The sequence below is a fragment of the Anomaloglossus baeobatrachus genome, chromosome 7, assembly GCF_048569485.1.
Source record: "Anomaloglossus baeobatrachus isolate aAnoBae1 chromosome 7, aAnoBae1.hap1, whole genome shotgun sequence".
NCBI lineage: Eukaryota > Metazoa > Chordata > Amphibia > Anura > Aromobatidae > Anomaloglossus > Anomaloglossus baeobatrachus.
In genome coordinates, this window is record NC_134359.1 from 26723892 (window position 1) to 26745432 (window position 21541).

Genomic DNA, 21541 nt, shown 5'->3' on the forward strand with positions numbered 1-21541 from the left:
GCTGAGTCTGAGTCTGTGACTCAGACAGGTGTCGGCATTAATTGGGAATTAAGGAAGTCCTATTGCAGACAAGCCTGGTGTATATAGGAGAGCACTTTTTGCCTTGCTGGCACCGGTGATAGTTGAATTTTCCTCAGTCTCTGAACCTGGCTTGGAGATCTGTCTTCCCTGCCTTCCTGTGCAAGACCTCTGCAGATAAGTTTGCAAGCTTTTACTTTGCTTCCTGGTTTACACCTAAGGGTGTTTGTTTTTCTTTTTGTTTTGTTTGGAATCTGTTTTCTTGCAGGTGAAGATTTGCTTTTCTAGTTTGGTGAGCATGAGGGTTACCCTTTGCTAGCTCTTCTGAAAGAAAAGGGAGATTCTCTCTGTCAAACTTGATTATTTGCACTTTTGTATTTTTTGAGCTCTTTTTGGTATTTTGTTTCTCCCATTATTTACAAGGGTACCTAATATAGTGGGGGTGAGGTCATGTGACCTCCAGGGCCATATTTACTATCAGGAGATTGGTATTTTTCTGCAGGGTTTTTTATACTGACCGCAATCAGGTCCCTTTTCTTTCCTCTGTATCTAGGTAGTTGGGCCTCGCCTTTGCTAAATCTATTTTTCCCATCTGTGTATAGTGTTTTCCTACATTACTGTAATCTCTCTATAATTATAAAGAACCCTGGCACACAGTATGGAAGGAGGAAAAACAGTCAATGGTTTTTGTAGTATGTTCAGGTTTTATTCAAAAGACGTTTTCACAACGATTGGGAGTTGCAATACAGTCCTTTCATAACAACAAGGAGTTGTAATACAGTCCGACGTTTCGGCTCTAAATGAGCCTTCACCAGGGACATTAAAGTACTAAATTGTAACAGGAAAGATCACAGGAAACATAATTACAATAACATCATGTTCAAAGTGAAAACATAACAACAATATTACTCCAAGTGGTGTGGTTATAAAATGTGAGAAAATATGTGCACATGTTAAAGTGCTATCTTGATGTACATCCGATGGGAAGGGGATTTTAAGAGTGAAAAGGGAGGCTGAGGAGGATGTGAAGTAAGGGAAAGAGAAAAGGGGAGCAGGAAGGGGAGAAAGAAAGCAAGAGAGAGAGAAAGAAGAAAAGAGACGAGAAAGAGAGAAGAAAAGAAGAGAGACATACCCGTACTGATGTTGTATAGAGTGGGTCCTGTGCACAACACTAGGAAAGGAGAAACTGGAAACTGAAGAGAAAAGGGGGATTATGATCAATGTTGCATCCTAGTCTATGTTGATAAATGATTAGGAAGAATATAGCTTACATTAAATGGATTCAATAGATAAAGGGTCCTCGTGGCTCCAAATGTAAGGACTATAGTGGTTGGATATAGGTAAATGCTATAGGAGGCTAATAGAGAAAATGAAAATGTTAGGGAGATGCTATAAGTAAGAAAGTATGAAGAATTAGCTTGTTCACGTACCAATGAGAATCAATGTACTATATGAATGGGCAGAGGCTCATATATAGTAAAGATGCAAGGTGTGCTTGGGGCACGTATGTGATGCTGCTATAAAGGAAATGAACATGTCATGAGATCAAAAAGTAAAATGATCAATAGTAGATAAATACGGAAAAGGATGAGTGAAACATACCACACTATGTAGAGGGATTACTTCAGGAGTAAAGCATAGGACTGGATTCTATAACCAGGCAGCGAGATAACTACCCCATAGGTCACTGGTCCTATAGCGTGCACACACTTCCTTACACCAGCAGCACGCTCCACCACTGTCCTGACGTCACCCTGGACCTCACGTCTATGAATAGGAAGACACCATGTGACCGCACGTCACCATATCGCACAGCGCATGCGTACATTGTGCATCGCTCGCCTGCGTTCCCTAGCCTGGAGGGCAGAGCGAATACGGCGCAATGCGCATGCGTGCACACGTCACCACTTCCCGGCTTTCCCCAACCCGGATATGACAACAGACGCTCTCTCACACACTGCCCATATAAACCGGGTCCATTCACTTTGTCCCTGGGCTCCCACAAATCAAGTCACAGGCTGTTCTAGGTAAGGTTTCCCTACCACTCTGTCAGATTACCATTCAGTCTATAATGCTCTCTTACCTACATGTATTCTCTTTAGGACATTCAGGCTCTTCCTTGGTCATTTAACCTTTTCATTGCCACTGTAGGTATGTGACTATGTCTTTTTGCTACATTCCCCTTTTTTCTGTCTTATATCGATATAACTATAACGCTATGATATTGATATATTACATTGCAGCCCCCTTCTTCTTATAACCTATGGGGTAGTTATCTCGCTGCCTGGTTATAGAATCCAGTCCTATGCTTTACTCCTGAAGTAATCCCTCTACATAGTGTGGTATGTTTCACTCATCCTTTTCCGTATTTATCTACTATTGATCATTTTACTTTTTGATCTCATGACATGTTCATTTCCTTTATAGCAGCATCACATACGTGCCCCAAGCACACCTTGCATCTTTACTATATATGAGCCTCTGCCCATTCATATAGTACATCGATTCTCATTGGTACGTGAACAAGCTAATTCTTCATACTTTCTTACTTATAGCATCTCCCTAACATTTTCATTTTCTCTATTAGCCTCCTATAGCATTTACCTATATCCAACCACTATAGTCCTTACATTTGGAGCCACGAGGACCCTTTATCTATTGAATCCATTTAATGTAAGCTATATTCTTCCTAATCATTTATCAACATAGACTAGGATGCAACATTGATCATAATCCCCCTTTTCTCTTCAGTCTCCAGTTTCTCCTTTCCTAGTGTTGTGCACAGGACCCACTCTATACAACATCAGTACAGGTATGTCTCTCTTCTTTTCTTCTCTCTTTCTCGTCTCTCTTTTCTTCTTTCTCTCTCTCTTGCTTTCTTTCTCCCCTTCCTGCTCCCCTTTTCTCTTTCCCTTACTTCACATCCTCCTCAGCCTCCCTTTTCACTCTTAAAATCCCCTTCCCATCGGATGTACATCAAGATAGCACTTTAACATGTGCACATATTTTCTCACATTTTATAACCACACCACTTGGAGTAATATTGTTGTTATGTTTTCACTTTGAACATGATGTTATTGTAATTATGTTTCCTGTGATCTTTCCTGTTACAATTTACTACTTTAATGTCCCTGGTGAAGGCTCATTTAGAGCCGAAACGTCGGACTGTATTACAACTCCTTGTTGTTATGAAAGGACTGTATTGCAACTCCCAATCGTTGTGAAAACTTCTTTTGAATAAAACCTGAACATACTACAAAAACCATTGACTGTTTTTCCTCCTTCCATACTGTGTGCCGGGGTTCTTTATAATTATATGGACTATTTTTTCTCCCGAGCACCAGGACCGAAACAGTTGAGCCCAGCTTACTCTTTTTTTATTGTAATCTCTCTATGTCTTGGGCTGCTATTCCTTTGGGAACTTCTCTGAGGCAAGGTAAATTTCTCATTTTTATCTGTGAGGTGTAGCTAGTTTCTCCGGCTGTGATGTGGCATCTAGTTGTTTAGGAACGCTCCACGGCTACTTCTACTGTAGTCTGACAATTAGGGGATTGCGGTCAGCTCAGGTTCCAACTACTCTTGTTTTTCTCTGTGTTTTTCTACTAATGGGATTTTTTTGTAATCTTCCATGGTTAATAACACTTGGCTTCTGACCCAGATTTGTGCTCTGACTACAGTTCTGCTACCCTTTGGCTCTTGACGTGATCTCCTGGCTTTCTGACCCTCTGCTCTCACCTTCAGTTTCGCTTGCTCCTCTGTACAGACGTGACATCCCGGCACCGACCTTCAGCTTACCAACCACTCTATTACATCCCCGCGCTGGTGCTAGTGACCTCTAGTGGACTTGCACTAAACTGCACTCAGGAGCACTCCATCCTCCCTGAGTTCCTGCACTCCCTAGTGGTGGCATCACACATCTCAGGCAAAGGAGTGCAGCTTGAGTATTCAAGTAGTTCACTATATTTTCACCTGGCTCCCAGGTGTCAAGCTACATTTCCACTTGATCCTGTTTTTGGCAGGTGTTTGATTATCTGCTAAACTGCAACTCGCCTCCACTACTAAGCTCAATCCTGCTAATACTGACGTTTTTCCTACCTACAACTCTGCTGCAACTAGCTACTCATTAACAAACTCATTTTAGATAATATTGGTGCTGTTAACCTAAAATTTATATATATATATATATATATATATATATATATATATATACCTCTGCTGTGTCTAGTTATCCAAAAACTAATTGGTCTCTGTTTTCCTCATCTTGCCACATCTTCAACTAAGCTTTGTCAAGTTCCCTATGCCTAATTTATGCCATCTATCCTGATGCTACCGTATTTCTGCTGTTCCAGCGCAGTCCACACGTTGGGCTGTGTATCATCCAGTGCATCCTGCTTCGCTTGTCCATCTGAAGTCCTGAAATTCCAGCTGCGGTGTGCGGTTTCACATCCTGTCTGGCAAGTCCATCTCTGCTGTACCATTGCCTCCAGTCCGTGCTGCTCTCCTGGACCTACGGCTTTGAGAATCCAATTTTCCAGCTGAGCCCATAACAATTACAGCCTATAAATTAGAATAAAATTCTCCTGCATGTTCATAATTTTATAGTTAAAAGGATCATGTGGAATCTATCAGAGAGCAATAGAGCAACCAGGCAGTCAATACTGAAAAGTACCATTTATTTTTCTACAGTATATACATTTCTCATTAGTTATATACTGTACATAAATACATTAAACATTCTCAGATGAAACAAACCTGTTTTGGAGCAGTTGGGGTGACTCTCATCACTGGAATCTTCACAATCATTATCTCCATCACAAACCCAGTGTGCCGGGATACAGCGGTCACTAGAACATCGAAACTGCTTGTCCGAGCACGACACCGAGCACGCCTGCTCATCACTGCCATCACCGCAGTCATCATCTGAAGCCAGGGATATTGTATCAGTTATTGATTAGTCCAAAATGTAGGACAGACACACAGACAAACAAACAGATAGAAAAACAGACAGATAAACAGACAGAGACAAACAGACAGATAGACAGAAAAACAGACAGACAAACAGAGACAGACAGACAAACAGACATACAAACAGACAGACAAAAAGACATACAAATAGACAGACAAACAGACAAACAAACAGACAAAGAGAGACGAACAGACAGACAGAAAGACAGAGACAAACAGACAGACAGAGACAGACAGACAGACAAACAGACAGAGACAAACAGACAGACAAACAGACACAGACAGACAAACAGACAGACAGACAAAGAGAGATGAACAGACAGACAGAGACAAACAGACAGACAGAGACAAACAGACAGACAGACACAAACAGACAGACACAAACAGACAGACAAACAGAGACAGACAGACTAACAGACATACAGACAGGACAGACAGACAAACAGACAGACAAACAAACAGACAGACAGACAAAGAGAGACAAACAGACCAACAAAGAGAGACAGAGACAAACAGAGAGACAGAGACAGACAGACAGATAGACAGGCAGATAGATGTATTAAAATGAAAACAAATTTGGGGTATTGTCGGTTCTGAACTGGTGAGCATTGATCCATATACTGTAGATTGATAGACAGATAAATAAATAAATATATAAGTGTAAACACAGACAATAAACAGAAATATTGCATATCCAACAAATAAAGACAATCTGCTCCACTTGCCTGAGTCACAGAGCCACTTGTGACTGACACATCGTCCATTTCCACAAACAAATTGCGTCATGGGATCACAAGTCTGAAGTTCTGTGTGAAAAGATGAGATATCCATCATTAAATAAAGATACAAATAGAAAATTATGAGAGTAAGTTGTCTCATAATGAAAGATAAATAAACATAAAATATATTGTGAATCTATGGATCTATCTATCTAGCAAAGAAAGAGAAGACTGGCAGCACCAATAGTATGAACAGGTGCATATCTGTTCACAATGACATAATGAATAATATAACAAAGAGAAAAACAGTTACACACTGTAATGGCAAACTAATAAAGACTAATACAAATTTAGGAGCCCAGACAGATGCAGTATAGAGAAGGACACAGCAATGGAGGATGCCATGACGTGGCTGGTGGGCAGGAATTACAATGGGCATTATTAGTCTTTATTAGTTTGCCATTACAGTGTGTGACTGTTTTTCTCTTAGTTATACTATTCATTATGAACAGATACGCACCTGTTCATGCTATTGGAAGTGCTGCCAGTCTACTCTTTTTTTGATATATATATCTAAGTGATGTCCTTTAGACAGGCCTTGCACTCCATCCCCCACCTTACCCATTAACATTAAGGAAAACCTGAAAACCTGATTGAGGAAAACCTGAAAATATGATCTGTTGGTGGGTCTTGAGGACTGGAGTTGAGAAACACTGGGTTAACTGGAGAAGAGATAGGATCCATGTTCAGTAATAGTGGAATTCATGGCATCATTAATTGAGGAGAGCTGTTGAAGAGTGTTTATATATGTCAAGATCTGAGGTTGCGGATTGTATTAATCACCTAGGTAGGTTAACAATGCAACAAGTTTTATTTACAGTAGTCCTTATGCTCTTCCAGATGAGGGATATCAACAATAGTCCTTAATAAAGGTCCTTTGGATAGTTCCTCAAATCAAGAAGATTGATATCACCACTGTGCATGTGTAGCCAGGTCCATTTTCCATTCACTGGCACCAGGACCTGCCACAGCAACAGATCCTTGCCCTTCCACGTCACAGCGCCAACCACTATCTTAACATGTGGCTCACTTTTCCACATCTCCTGGGATCAGCTCCCTGGTTTAGGAGAGGTGATTCTATCCAATCCCCTTAAACAATTGTTACATGTAACTCAAGTATGCAGAAAGTTCTAGAAGCCCAGTCTGAAAAGAAGTGTATTGAAGAAGCCACCAGCAGAGAGGAACAAAGACACACAGCTCCCCACCAGATGCAGGACAATGAATTCTATTGCAGGCCTGATAATAACATTAGAGTTCATGGAGACCGACTAATCTAAAGGTGGCTTTACACACTGCAACATCGCAAACGACATCGCTGTAACGTCACCGTTTTTTTTACGTTATAGCGACCTCCCCAGCAACATTGCAGTGTGTGAAACACATCAGCGACCCGGCCCCTGCTGTGAAGTTGTGATCGCTACAAATCGTTCAGGACCATTCTTTGGTCCTTTGTTTCCCGCTGTGCAGCATGATCGCTAGAAAGTCTCAGTGTGTAAAGGGGACTTTACAGCGACTTCGTTAGCGACTTCCCTTTCAAAAAGCTGCTTTACAACGTCCCCAATGACTAGCTAGGTCGCTCTGCAGGTCCGGATCGCTGTTGCGTCGTTGGCCAGGTCTGCCTGTTTGACAGCTCACCAGAGACTTTGTAGCGATCCCGGCCAGGTTGGGATCACTGGTGGGATCGCTAGAAAGTCTCAGTGTGTAAAGGGGCCTTTACACACTGTTACAACCCCTTCCCCCTTCCAATTGTGTTCATACAAGTGACATTAAACTGCCAAGCAAGCAAGCAATCTCTCATGAAATGCAATATCGAGATCGACGTATTCAGCGCTCCATGTTGGAAAAGGTCCAATAGTCTTTAGTTCGTTGCCAGCTCTTCACAATGTATATGTTTATAAATTGGGCACCTTTATACCATTAATATATTGCTATTCGAGTGCTGGACTTGTTCTATGGTTCTGCACAATTATCCATATTTTAGTCATTTGTTAGATATATTTCATAATTCGCAGGATCTTAATTCTCTTTCATAACACATTTGTTGATTTTAATTTTCTTGAGCATTATTTGCAAAATGTTATAGAGAGACTGAAAAAAAATCTCAGCCTGACGTGGGTGTTATAACATGGGAATTGTCTGAAAGGTTAGTCTTACTCGCTTTGCTGGATGTGGTGACATATCTGATGTTTTCTTCTATGCATTTTCGTCACCTCCAGATCTACGTCTGCTTTATAAAGTGGGTGAGTTTCTCCAGATTGCGGTGCTTGGTTTTGAATAATACCTGTGGATTTTGGGCTGATGATCGCTCATCACTTGATAGTTATGTCTATTGAGCGGAGAGATTTGGCAGAGTTTTGCTGAATATTGACACATTTTGCTCTGATAAGAGAATGTCTATATCAAGTGTTCTTATATAATAGCTCATTTCCCCTTTCGAAATTATTGCTTCCTATTCAAAGAGGTCAAAAGGTATCACATGTGTGTCACTAGCGTTTAGCAGCCAAACAGCTAGACTTTTATTCTATAACTACACAGACCTGCAAACATACTGTATATGTGTCATGCTCCCCGGCTCCCCTGCTAGGCTCTCCGGCTCCCCTGCCATGCTCCCCGGCTCCCCTGCCTTGCTTACCGGCTCCCCTGCCACGCTTCCCCGCTCTCAGGTCGCGCTCCGCTGCTCCCGTGCCAGGCTTCCCGGTCCCCCGCTCCACAGCCTTCCTGCTCCATCGCCTGCGGTCCCCAGGCAGCCCGGTCCCCGCTCCCGGCGCCCGTCGGCAACTCGGCCCCAGCCCGGCTCTCCTGCCTCCTGTTCACCGCTCCCTGCTCTGGCTTCTGGCACCCGGGCCTCGCGCATGCGCATTAGGGCGCGCGCGCGGTCATTGACCCTCTCTTAAAGGGCCAGTGTCCTCCAACAGGATATTGAAGAATCAGGTACAGGGTATATAGGGGAATCCTTTCCAAGTGGGCGGGGCCTGTTCTTCGTGTTTTGCTAAGCTAGGAGTCAGGTCTCCTTGTGTCTTGCGGTATACTTACCTATCTCTCTCCTAGAGCTGCTCCTGCCTCGCCATCCGGTCCTGACGATTCCCGAACCCCGAACGGTGACTGTCCGCCATCCCGTCAGTCCATACCATCTCTGATCCCTGTGGTGACCCGTCTTCTCGCTCCGTCGGCTACCGGACCCCTTGCCTTCAGTGAGGTGTTCGGCCCAGTGGATCCACCTCCTGGGTCTGCCCGTCCACCTGGCCCTAACAATATGTATGTATACATGAATATATATATATATATATATATATATATATATATATATATATATATATATATATATATCTATATATATATAAAAATATATATATATATATATATATACATATATAAATATATATATATATATATATATATATATATATACATACAGTGGGTGAAATAAGTAAATGACATGTCCACAATATTTTAAGAAAATACACTTCTAAAGCTATTGAAATGAGTTGCTCACCAGATGTCAGTAACTAACCATCAAATCCATACAGGCAAAGAAATTAAACTATAGATTTCCATACATTTAGAGATCTGTAAACATGAGAAATGCCAAAGGGAAAAACTATTGAACACGCTGACTGAAATGTATTCAATAATTTGTACAAAAGCCTTTGTTTGTAAAGATGACAGCTTAAAGATGCCTCCTGCATGGAGAAACTAGTGGCATGCATTGCTCAGATGTGATTTTGGCCCACTCTTCTACACAAACACTCTTCAAATCCTGAAGCTCCATTTATAAACTTTGAGCTTTAGTTCCTTCCATGATTTTTTTATTGGATTCGGATCAAGTGATCGGCTTGGTCATTCTAGCAACTTTTTTGTTGTTTCCATCTTCATCATCCTGGTAGATGGCAGCAGATTTTTATCAGGAATATCTCGGTACATTTGTCCATTCATCCATCTTTCAATTATATGAAGTTTGCCAGTGCTGTATACTGAAAAACAGCCCCCCACCATGGTGTTCCCCCCTCCAAACTTCACTTTTGTTGGTGTTTTCGGGGGTGATTTGCCTTTTGGACTCCAAACATCGTGTGAATTATGGCATCCAAAAAGTTCAGTTTGGGTATCATCTGACCAGACTTTATTCTTCCAGTATTTCACGGGCTTGTCTAAATGCTGTTGAGCAAACTTTAAACGTATTTGAACATGCTTTTTGGTCAGCACTGCAGTATTTTGTGGTGAGTGTACATACAGGCCATGGAGGGAGAGCCCACCAGGCCTATACCTGTCACTCATCCACCTCAATATTTCTTATGTTATTAGTTCAGGAAACTAATGACTGTACCACAACAGTGTGGTTCCACTGTAAACGGTTTGGTAGCTTCTGGGCCCCCCTGAATGTGTTGTTTATGCATTTGGTTTTGGCTCCTATTGAATTCAATGGTTTTCGGATAAGTTTGAACTGTTTATCAAGCTGTTTGGCGAACAAGTGGATGGAGAACTACATGGCATAGGACAACTAGTCCTAGTTGATAATCTGCAACTGTTTCAATAGTGATTCGAACAAAACTACAGCAAGCAGCCAACTAAGTGACACATTGCTAAAATCAGAGTCTCTGCCCCTATATCAGGCTGCTGTCTGATTAGATAGCAAAAATCTAGTGACAGATTTTGTTTAATGATAAAACCTGAAAAATTAAGTCCTCAAACAGCAATCTGCTGCTTAATAGTCTGTAGAGGCAAAATCTACCCTCCTCGAGAGTAAAGAGGAGAAGAAAAGAGATATCAAGATTTGCTTAATATGATTATTCTAATGACTATGAGAAATAAATTCAGAATTACCTAGAAAGTTTAGGTATTGGGCACATGCGTAACGTTTCAGTGCACAATGGAGATCTCGGTGCTCGCTGTGACCTCTTATACTTAGCACGCTTCCTTACAACCTCATGTGTCCCCGAGGACGCGTCTCTCTCCGGCACTTTGCTCTAGTTCCCGGCAGGGAATGTTGACCCTCTGCAGGCGCAAGCAACGAAAACTGCTTGGGATCAAACTTTGCTATTATGAGAATCTGCTCTCAGCGAGAATGGAGGACTCGTGTGTGACCCAGACGGGTTCCCTACACTTGGTGGCATTTCGGGAAAGCCTGGTAGAGATGAAGCCAATTTATCAATGACAGAAGTGTTATCCTACATGAGATAAGATAATGCGGTGGCTTTCTCTGCAGTCCTATGCAAATCACATAGAATGGTGCTAAATGATAAACTAAAAGACCTATTTACACAAGAAGATATTGATATTAGTGATTGACATAAATGGTCTTAAATGGAGATAAACTATAACATTGGGATTGGTGGGTTTAGCAGTCAGACCCTTATAATCTCAGTCCTCTAGATGGGAATAATGATGGGTTTACACAAGATGATTGTAGTCATTAAAGGTGGTGTCACACACAGCGACGGCGACAACGACGTCGCTGCTAAGTCACCATTTTCTGTGACGTAGCAGCGACGTCCCGTCGCTGTCGCTGTGTGTGACATCCAGCAGTTACCTGGTCCCTGCTGTGAGGTCGCCGGTCATTGCTGAATGTCCTGCTTCATTTTTTGGACGATACTCTCCTGCCGTGAAGCACACATCGCTGTGTGTGACAGCGAGAGAGCGACGAAATGAAGCGAGCAGGGAGCAGGAGCCGGCGTCTGGCAGCTGCGGTAAGCTGTAACCAAGGTAAATATCGGGTAACCAAGAAGCCCTTTCCTTGGTTACCCGATATTTACATTAGTTACTAGCACCGCCGCTCTCACGCTGCCAGTGCCGGCTCCCTGCTCCCTGCACACGTAACCGGAGTACACATCGGGTAAATAAGCAAAGGTTTGCTTATTAACCCAATGTGTACTGTGGCTAGGACTGCAGGGAGCCAGCGCTAAACAGTGTGCGCTGGTAACCAAGGTAATTATCGGGTAATGGTTACCTGATATTTACCTAAGTTACCAAGCGCAGCATCGCTTCCACGCGTCGCTGCTGGCTGGGGGCTGGTCACTGGTCGCTGGTGAGATCTGCCTGTTTGACAGCTCACCAGTGACCATGTAACGACGCAGCAGCGATCCTGATAAGGTCAGATCGCCCGTCGTGATCGCTGCTGCGTCGCTATGTGTGAAAGGGGCTTAAATGAGCATTGATTAAAGGGGTTGTCACTACTTTGAGATTGAAAGCCTATCATTAAGAAAGGTCATCGATGTGTAATCGGCCGTGGTCCGACACCCCACACCCCCGCCGATCAGCTATTCTCGGTCCCGGTGGCAGCAGCAGGCACCCAGAAATGCTCAGTTCCGGCGCTTCTCCGTCTTCTGATAATGGCCGTGGCTGGGTACTTTACATCTGCCTGCCATTCTAATCAATAGGAGGCGGATGGGCAGTACCCGACCACGGCTGCTATCAGAAGATGGAGCAGCTCCGGAACTGAGCATTTCTTGGTGCCTGCTGCTGCCACCGGGACCGAGAATAGCTGATCGGCGGAAGTATAAGGGTAGGCCATCAATGCAAAAGTGGTGGACAACTTCTTGCAAACCTATTCATTTAATGGCATATTTAAACCGGCCGACCATAATACATGAACATAATGATTGCTATCTGCATGTAAGGGGGTGCTGGGCTCTACAGGCCCCAGCCTGAAGACGTCAATCGTAACAGCAAGACAATGATGTAAATAGTGTTGATGGTAATAATGTGTTAATACTAATTTTATGTATGTGGCCATCTAGTGGCCAGTTTTAGGTATTGCTTCTTAGCAAGGTATCAAAGGTTGCCTAGTGACATGGGGAGTGAGATAGTTAATGAGATGAATTAGATAAAATAGTCATTCAGAGACAAAGGACAGGAGAGTAGAGTTATACATAAGTTGAGAAAAGTTGTGTGCAAGTCTGCTGGACAAATGATTTGCTACATTTTTATTTATTTATTTTTTTAATGCATTTCTTTCATTGCTTTCAATGGTGAAAACGCAGAAGGAATTGACATGCTGAAGATTTTTTCTGCAACTTAACCTGCAAGGAAAAAATCCTGAACATGTGTACACTTCAGGATTTTCATAGACTTTGCAGGCATAAGGATAGATGTGCAGATTTGTTAAATAAAAAAGTGGGGGGAAAAAAACAAAGCAAAAAAGTGAAGTGTGCATAGAGACTAATAGTTATAATGAAATCATTATAGTCAAAATCTAATAATAATAATAATAATAATAATAATAATAATATAAAATAAATAAGTACAAATATAATAATAAGAATAATAAGAATAATAATTGTATTATTATTATTTGTATTATTATTATTGTTATTATCATTATATTTTTACTTATTTATTTTAGATTTGTTATTATTATCATTACATTTTGACTATTATGATTGACAATAATAATAAGAATAATAAGAAGAATAATAATTGTATTATTATTATTATTATTGTCAATCATATTATTATTATTATTATTATTGTCAATCATAATAGTCAAAATATAATGATAATAATAACAAATCTAAAATAAGTAAAAATAGAATGATAATAACAACAATAATAATAATAAAAAAAATAATATTATTATTGTCAATCATAATAGTCAACATATGATAATAACAAATCTAAAATAAATAAGTAAAAATATAATCATAATAACAACAATAATAATGATAATAATAATAATAATAATAATATTATTATTGTCAATCATCTAAAATAAATAAGTAAAAATATAATGATAACAACAATAATAATAATAATACAAATATTATTGTCAATCATAATAGTCAACATATGATAATAATAACAAATCTAAAATAAATAAGTAAAAATATAATGATAACATAATAATAATAATAATAATAATAATAATAATAATAATAATAATAATAATAATAATAATAATAATAATAATAATAACGACATTATTATTATTAATATTGTAGTAGTAGTAGTAGTAGTAGTAATATTGTTGTTTTTTTATATTTTTATTATTAGTATTAGCTATAGTTTTTATGTTTTTGCAGAACTTATTTCATTATTTCTGTATGTCGGACCAGTGATATCTTTACAGCTGTGATACACTTTCTTGTTCCTACCTCCTGACCTTGTGCTATTAGTTGTATCCGGTAAGACTTTATTATTTTATGGTTGATGTCACCGCATGCAAGAAAACTATCCTGCGCATCAAAGCAACCCTTGTGTTTTCTCCTTTCATCCGTAGCAGTAATTCCCCTTGTCCTGGTTGACATTCCCTGACATTATACAGACATTTTAAATCTTTAATCTAAAACACCCCAAAGGTATTTTATATCCCATGAACAGCTTCATGTTTCTTAATAATTTAAATAATACTTTGCAGGAGAGTTCGCAGTGAGGGAATAGTGGTGCACATTCTTGCCGAAATATGTGCCATTCATCTGTCCTATTCCACATGTGGTGAACGACGTCTTCGTGCATTTTTTACAGCACTAATATAATAATAAAATGTTCTTTTAGATTTATTTTTCGCATATTACTATACAGTATATACCACATTTAATGCTCCAAAATTAATTTTTTCATTAGCATCCTAAAACTGAGTTTAGGATCATTTAAAATGCAGGATGAAGTCAATAGAAGAAAAAGGCCCCTTGACAATCTCCATCCGCTACAATTTAATATATTGCTATTGGTGTAAAATCATCAAAGTGACTTAAAGGGAATGTGTCACCGAGTGTTGGCCACCTAATCTGAGAGCAGTGTAACGTAGTGGCAGAGACCCTGATTACAGTTGTGTTTCACTTAATGGGTTGCTTAGTTTAATGTTGATAAAATTACAGTTTAATTAGCAGTAGATTATCATTCCATGCCTCCTTGACATGCTGTTGGGCTTTATCATGGATGGGTATCAAAATTGGGGGGACTGCACGCCATTTTTCAATATTATTTTTCTAAATGATTAAATTTAAAAAGCCGTTTTGGTTCCTCTTATTTTAATCTACAGCCAAGATAAGCGCATGGCTGGGAGCTGCAGCCTGTAGCCGTATGCTTTATCTGTGCTGGGTATCATAATATGGGGGGACCCTACGCCAATTTATTTATAATTATTTTTATACCATGACAGTGCCTCACAGACAGTGCCTGTGATTGGTTGCAGGCAGACGCTGTCACACAAGCTCGGCGGCGCTGTCTAACTGTAACCAATCACAGACGCTAGACTGCAGGTGGGAGGGCAAAGCAGTGCATATGGATGAGCAATAATGAGCGGCCCCGGAAAAAAAGTGAGTTGCCTGGAAGCAGTTATAACCGTGCTGGAGACTCGGTAAGTATAATGCACTTGCTTTATTTTTATTTTTCCTTTATTTTTTTATTTCCCGAGTTGCCAGACCTTGATCATTAGCGGAAATTCCCTAGAACTCTGAATCCAACTAAAGACTATTGGACCAATGGACATAGAATGGAGTCAACAACTCTAAAGGATTCAAACTTTTCCAAGCACACAGCACTGCTGTATTTTATTAGACATTTTCTTGCTTGTCAGTTTAAGGTACAAAGAAAGCCAGGCAGGAGATTGGTAATTAGAGTAAAGCAATCAGTCCATTACTCTTAGAGGTGCTGTACACGCTGCGATATCGTACCGATATCGCTAGCGAGCGTACCCGCGCCCGTCGGTTGTGCGTCACGGGCAAATCGTTGCCCTGGCATACAACATCGCTAACACCCGTTACACGTACTTACCTGCCTAGCGACGTTGCTGTTGGCTCTGAACCGCATCCATTCTAAGGAGACGGTTCGTGCGGCGTCACAGCGACATCACACAGCAGCCGTCCAATAGCAGAGGAGGGGCGAAGATAAGTGGTTGGAACATGCCGCCCACCTCCTTCCTTCTGCATAGCCGGCGGACGCAGGTAAGGAGATGTTCGTCGTTCCTGCGGTGTCACACATAGCGATGTGTGATGCCGCAGGAACGACGAACAACATCGCTACTCACCAGACAACGATATTTGGTGTTTGGACGACCTATCCAACACCAACGATTTGTACCACTTTTGTGATCGTTGAAGGTCGCTCATACGTGTCACACGCTGCGATGTCGCTAATGATGCCGGATGTGCGTCACAAACACCGTGACCCCGACGATAAATCGTTAGCGATGTCGCAGCGTGAAAAGTACCCCTTAGTGTCTCACAGGCCTCAATTAAGCCATTGTTTCCCAGCCACTGGTCTCATTATGTGGACTGGGATTGTAGGCCCAGTGGAGCCATCACCACAAAAGGTCTCACAGGCAGCCCAAGATAAGGGGCTTGGCCTAAAGGTGATGTCACACATAGCGACGACGACAACGACGTCGCTGCTAAGTCACCATTTTCTGTGACGTAGCAGCGACGTCCCGTCGCTGTCGCTGTGTGTGACATCCAGCAACGACCTGGTCCCTGCTGTGAGGTCGCCGGTCGTTGCTGAATGTCCTGCTTCATTTTTTGGGCGTTGCTCTCCTGCTGTGAAGCACACATCGCTGTGTGTGACAGCGAGAGAGCGACGAACTGAAGCGAGCAGGGAGCCGGCGTCTGGCAGCCTGCGGTAAGCTGTAACCATGGTAAACATCAGGTAACCAAGAAGTCCTTTCCTTGGTTACCAGATATTTACCTTAGTTACTAGCGTCTGCCGCTCTTACGCTGCCAGTGCTGGCTCCCTGCTCCCTGCACACGTAGCTGGAGTACACATCGGGTAATTAACCCGATGTGTACTCTGGCTAGGCGTGCAGGGAACAGGGAGCAGGCACTGGCAGCGTGAGAGCGGCGGACGATAGTAACTAAGGTAAATATCGGGTAACCAAGAGAAGTGCTTTCCTTGGTTACCCGATATTTACCTTAGTTACGCTTCCACGCGTCACTGCTGGCTGGGGGATGGTCACTGGTCGCTGGTGAGATCTGCCTGTTTGACAGCTCACCAGCGACCATGTAACGACGCAGCAGCGATTATGATAAGGTCAGATCGCTGGTCGTGATCGCTGCTGCGTCGCTATGTGTGACACCACCTTAAGGAAAATACCTCCATCATGGCATAGTTAGCATTGAGTGGTGGTGTTTCCCGGGGTACGGTTTGGGTTACTTAAGACACTTATGAAGGAAAGGGAGGGTTGTTGCTGGCTGGAGCTGGATACACATGCTATGGTCGTGATATCTGTCATCTGAATTTGAGGAACAACCCTAAGATTTATTATTGATATCCTACACCTGGAATTGGGAACTATCCTAAGCACTATTACTGATATCCATTGTCTGGATTTGAGGAACAATCCCAAGGACTATTGTAATTAAAAACTGTTGCATTAGTAACCTGCCAAGCTGATTCATACACCCACGACCTTAGATCTTCTCAAACATCTAGAAGAAGCTTCTCAGATATGATCACATGTAATTTGACATGTTCAATGAGAGTTGTAGATTTATTGTATGTTAAGGGCGCTTTACACGCTACAATGTATCTTACGATGTGTCGGTGGGGTCACGTCGTAAGTGACGCACATCCGGCATCGTAAGTTACATTGTAGCATGTAACAGCTACGTGCGATTGCGATTGAACGGTAAAACGTTCATCGCATGCACGTCATTCAATTCCTAAAAATTGAACGTCAGGTTGTTCATCGTACCCGGGGTAGCACACATCGCAGTCTGTGACACCCCGGGAACGATGAGCAGGTCTTACCGACGTCCTGCGGCTCCCGAACGGTAAGGCGGAAGGAAGGAGGTGGGCGGGATTTTTACGTCCCGCTCATCTCCGCCCCTCCGCTTCTATTGGCCGGCTGTCGCGTGACGTCGATGTGACGCCGAACGTCCCTCCCACTCCAGGAAGTGGATGTTCGCCGCCCACATTGAGGTCGTATGGACGGGTAAGTACGTGTGACGGGGGATTATTCGTTTGTGCGACACGTTCAACAAGTTGAACGTGCCGCACATACGATGGGGGCGGGTACGATCACATACGATATCGTATGCTGGATCGTATGGTGTAAAGCAGGCTTTACCAATACAAGATTGGACAACCAATATAGAAAGTAAAGTAAAAAAGCAAAACAATCATCCACAGAAAGAATCGTATAAAAACTAACAAACTGTAGCTCAGTAACACATGGCTATGGATAGAGTCAAGACTTTTTTTTCTACAAAGAGTCGGAGTTGCCTAACCTTTAGCAGACACACTATGATTAAGCATTTAGAACTGCTAATTAACACTTATTTACGAGTTATTGCTTAATTGAATGCCTGATTGTTAACAATTTTCTTGTATGCAAATTTAAACACATATGGCATTCCATCTTTAAATATTGCAACTATGCGCTAATTGGCGGAAGAGTAGAGAACCACTGAAAAATATAAAGAGATCAACAGAAAAAAAAACAATGTGAAACCTACTTTTTATGTAAAATGTTTTTATTAAACAAAAGTACAGAGTGCAAATAAAATTATGAATATCTGGTATTGATATAAGCATTAGTCACATTTAGGTTATAAAGAAGGAATTTATGCACCTCAACGGCACAGGGGTCAGATATTAGAAACTTAAGGCCCCGTTACACGCAACGACGTATCTAATGATATATCGCCGGGGTCACGGATTCCGTGACGCACATCCGGCACAGTTATCGACGTCGTTGCGTGTGACACCAACGAACGGCCATTAACGATGGAAAATACTCACCAAATCGTCCATCGTTGACACGTCGTTCATTTTAAAAAAATCATTAGTTGTTGAGGACGCAGGTTGTTCGTCATTCCTGCGGCAGCACACATCGCTATGTGTAACACTGCAGGAACGAGACACAACACCGTACCTGTGGCCGCCCACAATGAGGAAGGAAGGAGGTGGCCGGGATATTTCGCCTGCTCATCTCCGCCCCTCCGCTTCTATTGGGCGGTCGCTTAGAGACGCCTATGTGATGCCGAACTAACCTCCACCTTAGAAAGGAGGTGGTTCACCGGCCACAGCGACGTCGCTAGGCAGGTAAGTACGTGTGATGGGTCCTAGCGATATTGTGCGCCACGGGCAGCGATTTGCCCGTGACGCACAACCTACAGGGGGCGGGTCCTATCACCAGCGATATCGCTAGCGATGTTGCTGCGTGTAAAGCCCCCTTTAGAAAATAGAGTTGATGAACCGCCAAAGTTACTGGTTAAAAATTCTTCTTTATTACAAAAGTTGATGACATCAAAGAGGAAAATAGCCACCTTGAAAAATGCACACTTTAGTCATTGCATTCCAGATGACTCTCCTTTTGCCATTTGAAACATACTGCTACCGTGTATTTCCATAAAATAAGACACTGTCTTATATTTTTTTTGGCCCCCAAAAAAGCACTAGGGCTTATTTTTGGAGGAGGTCTTATTCTTGGAGAAACACGGTTGGGGGTAAGTTTACCCCCTAAAAAAGCAGACCCCCCACTTCCCAGGAGAGTCATACTCACCAGACCAGGATGTCTGCTTGCCTCCCAGGTCCTCCTGTGATCTCCGGTCGGTGCTGCATGCCGTCCTACCCTGCTGCTGGCTGACACACACACAGCAGATTACACACAGCAGATCACACACACAAACACACACACACACACACAAACGCACACACAGCAGATCACACACACACACACACACACACATCACACACACACACAGCAGATCACACACACACACACACACACACACAGCAGATCACACACACACGCACATATCACATCCAGCACTTACGGCCGCAGGGAATGAGAGCAAGTCACGTGTCCGGCCGCACGTCCTGTTCGTTGCGCTCCACTGCACTGCCTCTCAGGATTCTGTGGCAAGAAGAGATTGGTTTCGCTGGATGAGGTGAGTGTGTATGCGATCCGATGTGTGTGCGATCCGATGTTTGTGTGTGCGATCTGATTATGTGTGCGATCTGATTATGTGTGAGATCTGGTGTGTGTGTGTGTGTGTGTGTGTGTTTGTGTGTGAGAGAGCTGATGTGTGTGGCTGTGTGATCACCGCAGGTCCTGCCGCTCAGTGTCGGGTGAGTGTAATTGCCGGGTGCCGCTGTGTATAATGAAGTGTCCTGCAGTATTTGTAACCTTTTTTAGCTGCACGGACACTTCATTATTGATCCGTGACAAGGGCTTATTTTCGGGGGAGGGCTTATATTTAAGCCTTTCTCCGAAAATGCTGAAAATCCCTGCTAGGGCTTTTTTTTGGGGGAGGTTTTATTTTTGGAAAAACACGGTAATTAGAGAGCGGTCCCAATTTTTCATGTGATCATCATGGCTGTTTTACATGGCGGCTGTTCTGCTTGACTTATGGAACTTTTTAATAAAGAAGATTTTAAATTAGAAACTTTACAGACATCATCCTCACTGTCCCCATCGAGGCTTACATTTTAAATTCCTTATCACTCCACTTTGGTATGGAAACCAGAGAACCAGGAGGAAACCCTCACAAACACGGGGAGAACATTCAGACTCCTTGCAGATGTTGTCGTTGGTGGAATTTAAACCCAGAACCCCAGCTCTCCACTGCAAACCACTGAGCCACTGTGCCGCCCTGAAAATTATGAGTACTTCTATTTTTAAAACAGAGTACTTTTTAGTGTGCAGTAATACAGAATTTGTGCAGTAATAAACCAAATATGTACAGTATTAAAATAAATTTTGTGCAGGGAAAGAGGAGGTATAAAGAGAAATACAATTCCCAACATATCCATTCCTTGACCAAGAATCTGCAAAAACGTTCCTGGCTCGACTACTGCAACCCCCTGGCCTGTGATCTCCCTTCTAACACTCTTGCACCCCTACAATCTATCCTAAACTCTGCCACCTGACTAATCCACCTTTCCGCTTGCTACTCCTTGACCTCATCTCTTTGCCAATCCCTTCACTGGCTTCCCATTGCCCAAACACTGTTTCAAAACAGTAACCATGCCATGCAAATCCAACCACAAAATGTCTCCTCCATACATCTGTGACCAAGTCTCCCAATTCCAACCCGCACGCAACCTCTTATCTTCACAAGATCTCCTTCCCTCCCCTCTTATCTCCTCTTCCCACAATTGCAGACAAGATTTCTCCCGTGCATCTCCCATACTCTGGAATGCTCTACCCCAGCATAGCAGAATCTAACTGTCCGTAGAAACCTTCAAAAGGAACCTGAACACCCACCCATTCAGACAAGCCTACAACCTGCCATAACCCTCTGTCTGATACAGCTCTGCACGACCAGCCCTACCCTCACCTACTGTATCCTCACCCATCCCTTGTAGATTGTGAGCCATTGTAGGCAGTGTCTTCTTCTCCTCCTGCACCTGTCTGTGCCTTGTATTTGTCATGATGCAAAGCGCCATGGAATGAATGGTGATACAATAATAATATTAGTAATAATAATAATGTCCAGGCTATGTGACAGGAGCGTATATACTAACTAGAACTAAAACTGTCTCCCAGCATTCCCCAGCTTCAGAGAGAACTAACCAAAGGAGGAGAAAGTCAGTTTCACTTCCTTTCCCAGTCTCAGCACACAAGCTCTGCCCCCAGGTCATGTGACGATGACATCATCCCAGGTCCTTTTGAAGTCATCTCCACTCCACTGACCAATGTGACCATCTCCATGCCAGGATGGAGTTTACAAGCTACACAGGCACTCCGCCACGCAGCTATAAAGGCAGCTCTGATCTGTGAGTACTAGTAACACACTAGGGATGTACTTACTTCTTAGAGGAGATTCTAGAAAGAGTACAGTTTGGAATTTTTAGTGCAGTAGTGCACATTTGGTGCTTGCTATCTTGTTTTTTTCATTGAATTGGTC

General features: G+C 42.5%; 1 protein-coding gene across 5 annotated transcripts in view; it reads right to left on the minus strand.

The window, feature by feature from the left end:
- Nucleotides 1-21541, minus strand: part of LRP1B (LDL receptor related protein 1B) — a 2012817-nt gene that overhangs the window by 811832 nt on the left and 1179444 nt on the right. For all 5 annotated transcript variants that reach the window (XM_075317168.1, XM_075317164.1, XM_075317167.1 and 2 more), the window contains exons 19-20: nucleotides 5709-5789; nucleotides 4771-4938 (exon numbers count right to left, since the gene is read on the minus strand). In XM_075317168.1, the coding sequence (XP_075173283.1) occupies nucleotides 4771-4938; nucleotides 5709-5789 (249 nt within the window). The remainder of the gene's footprint in view (nucleotides 1-4770; nucleotides 4939-5708; nucleotides 5790-21541) is intronic.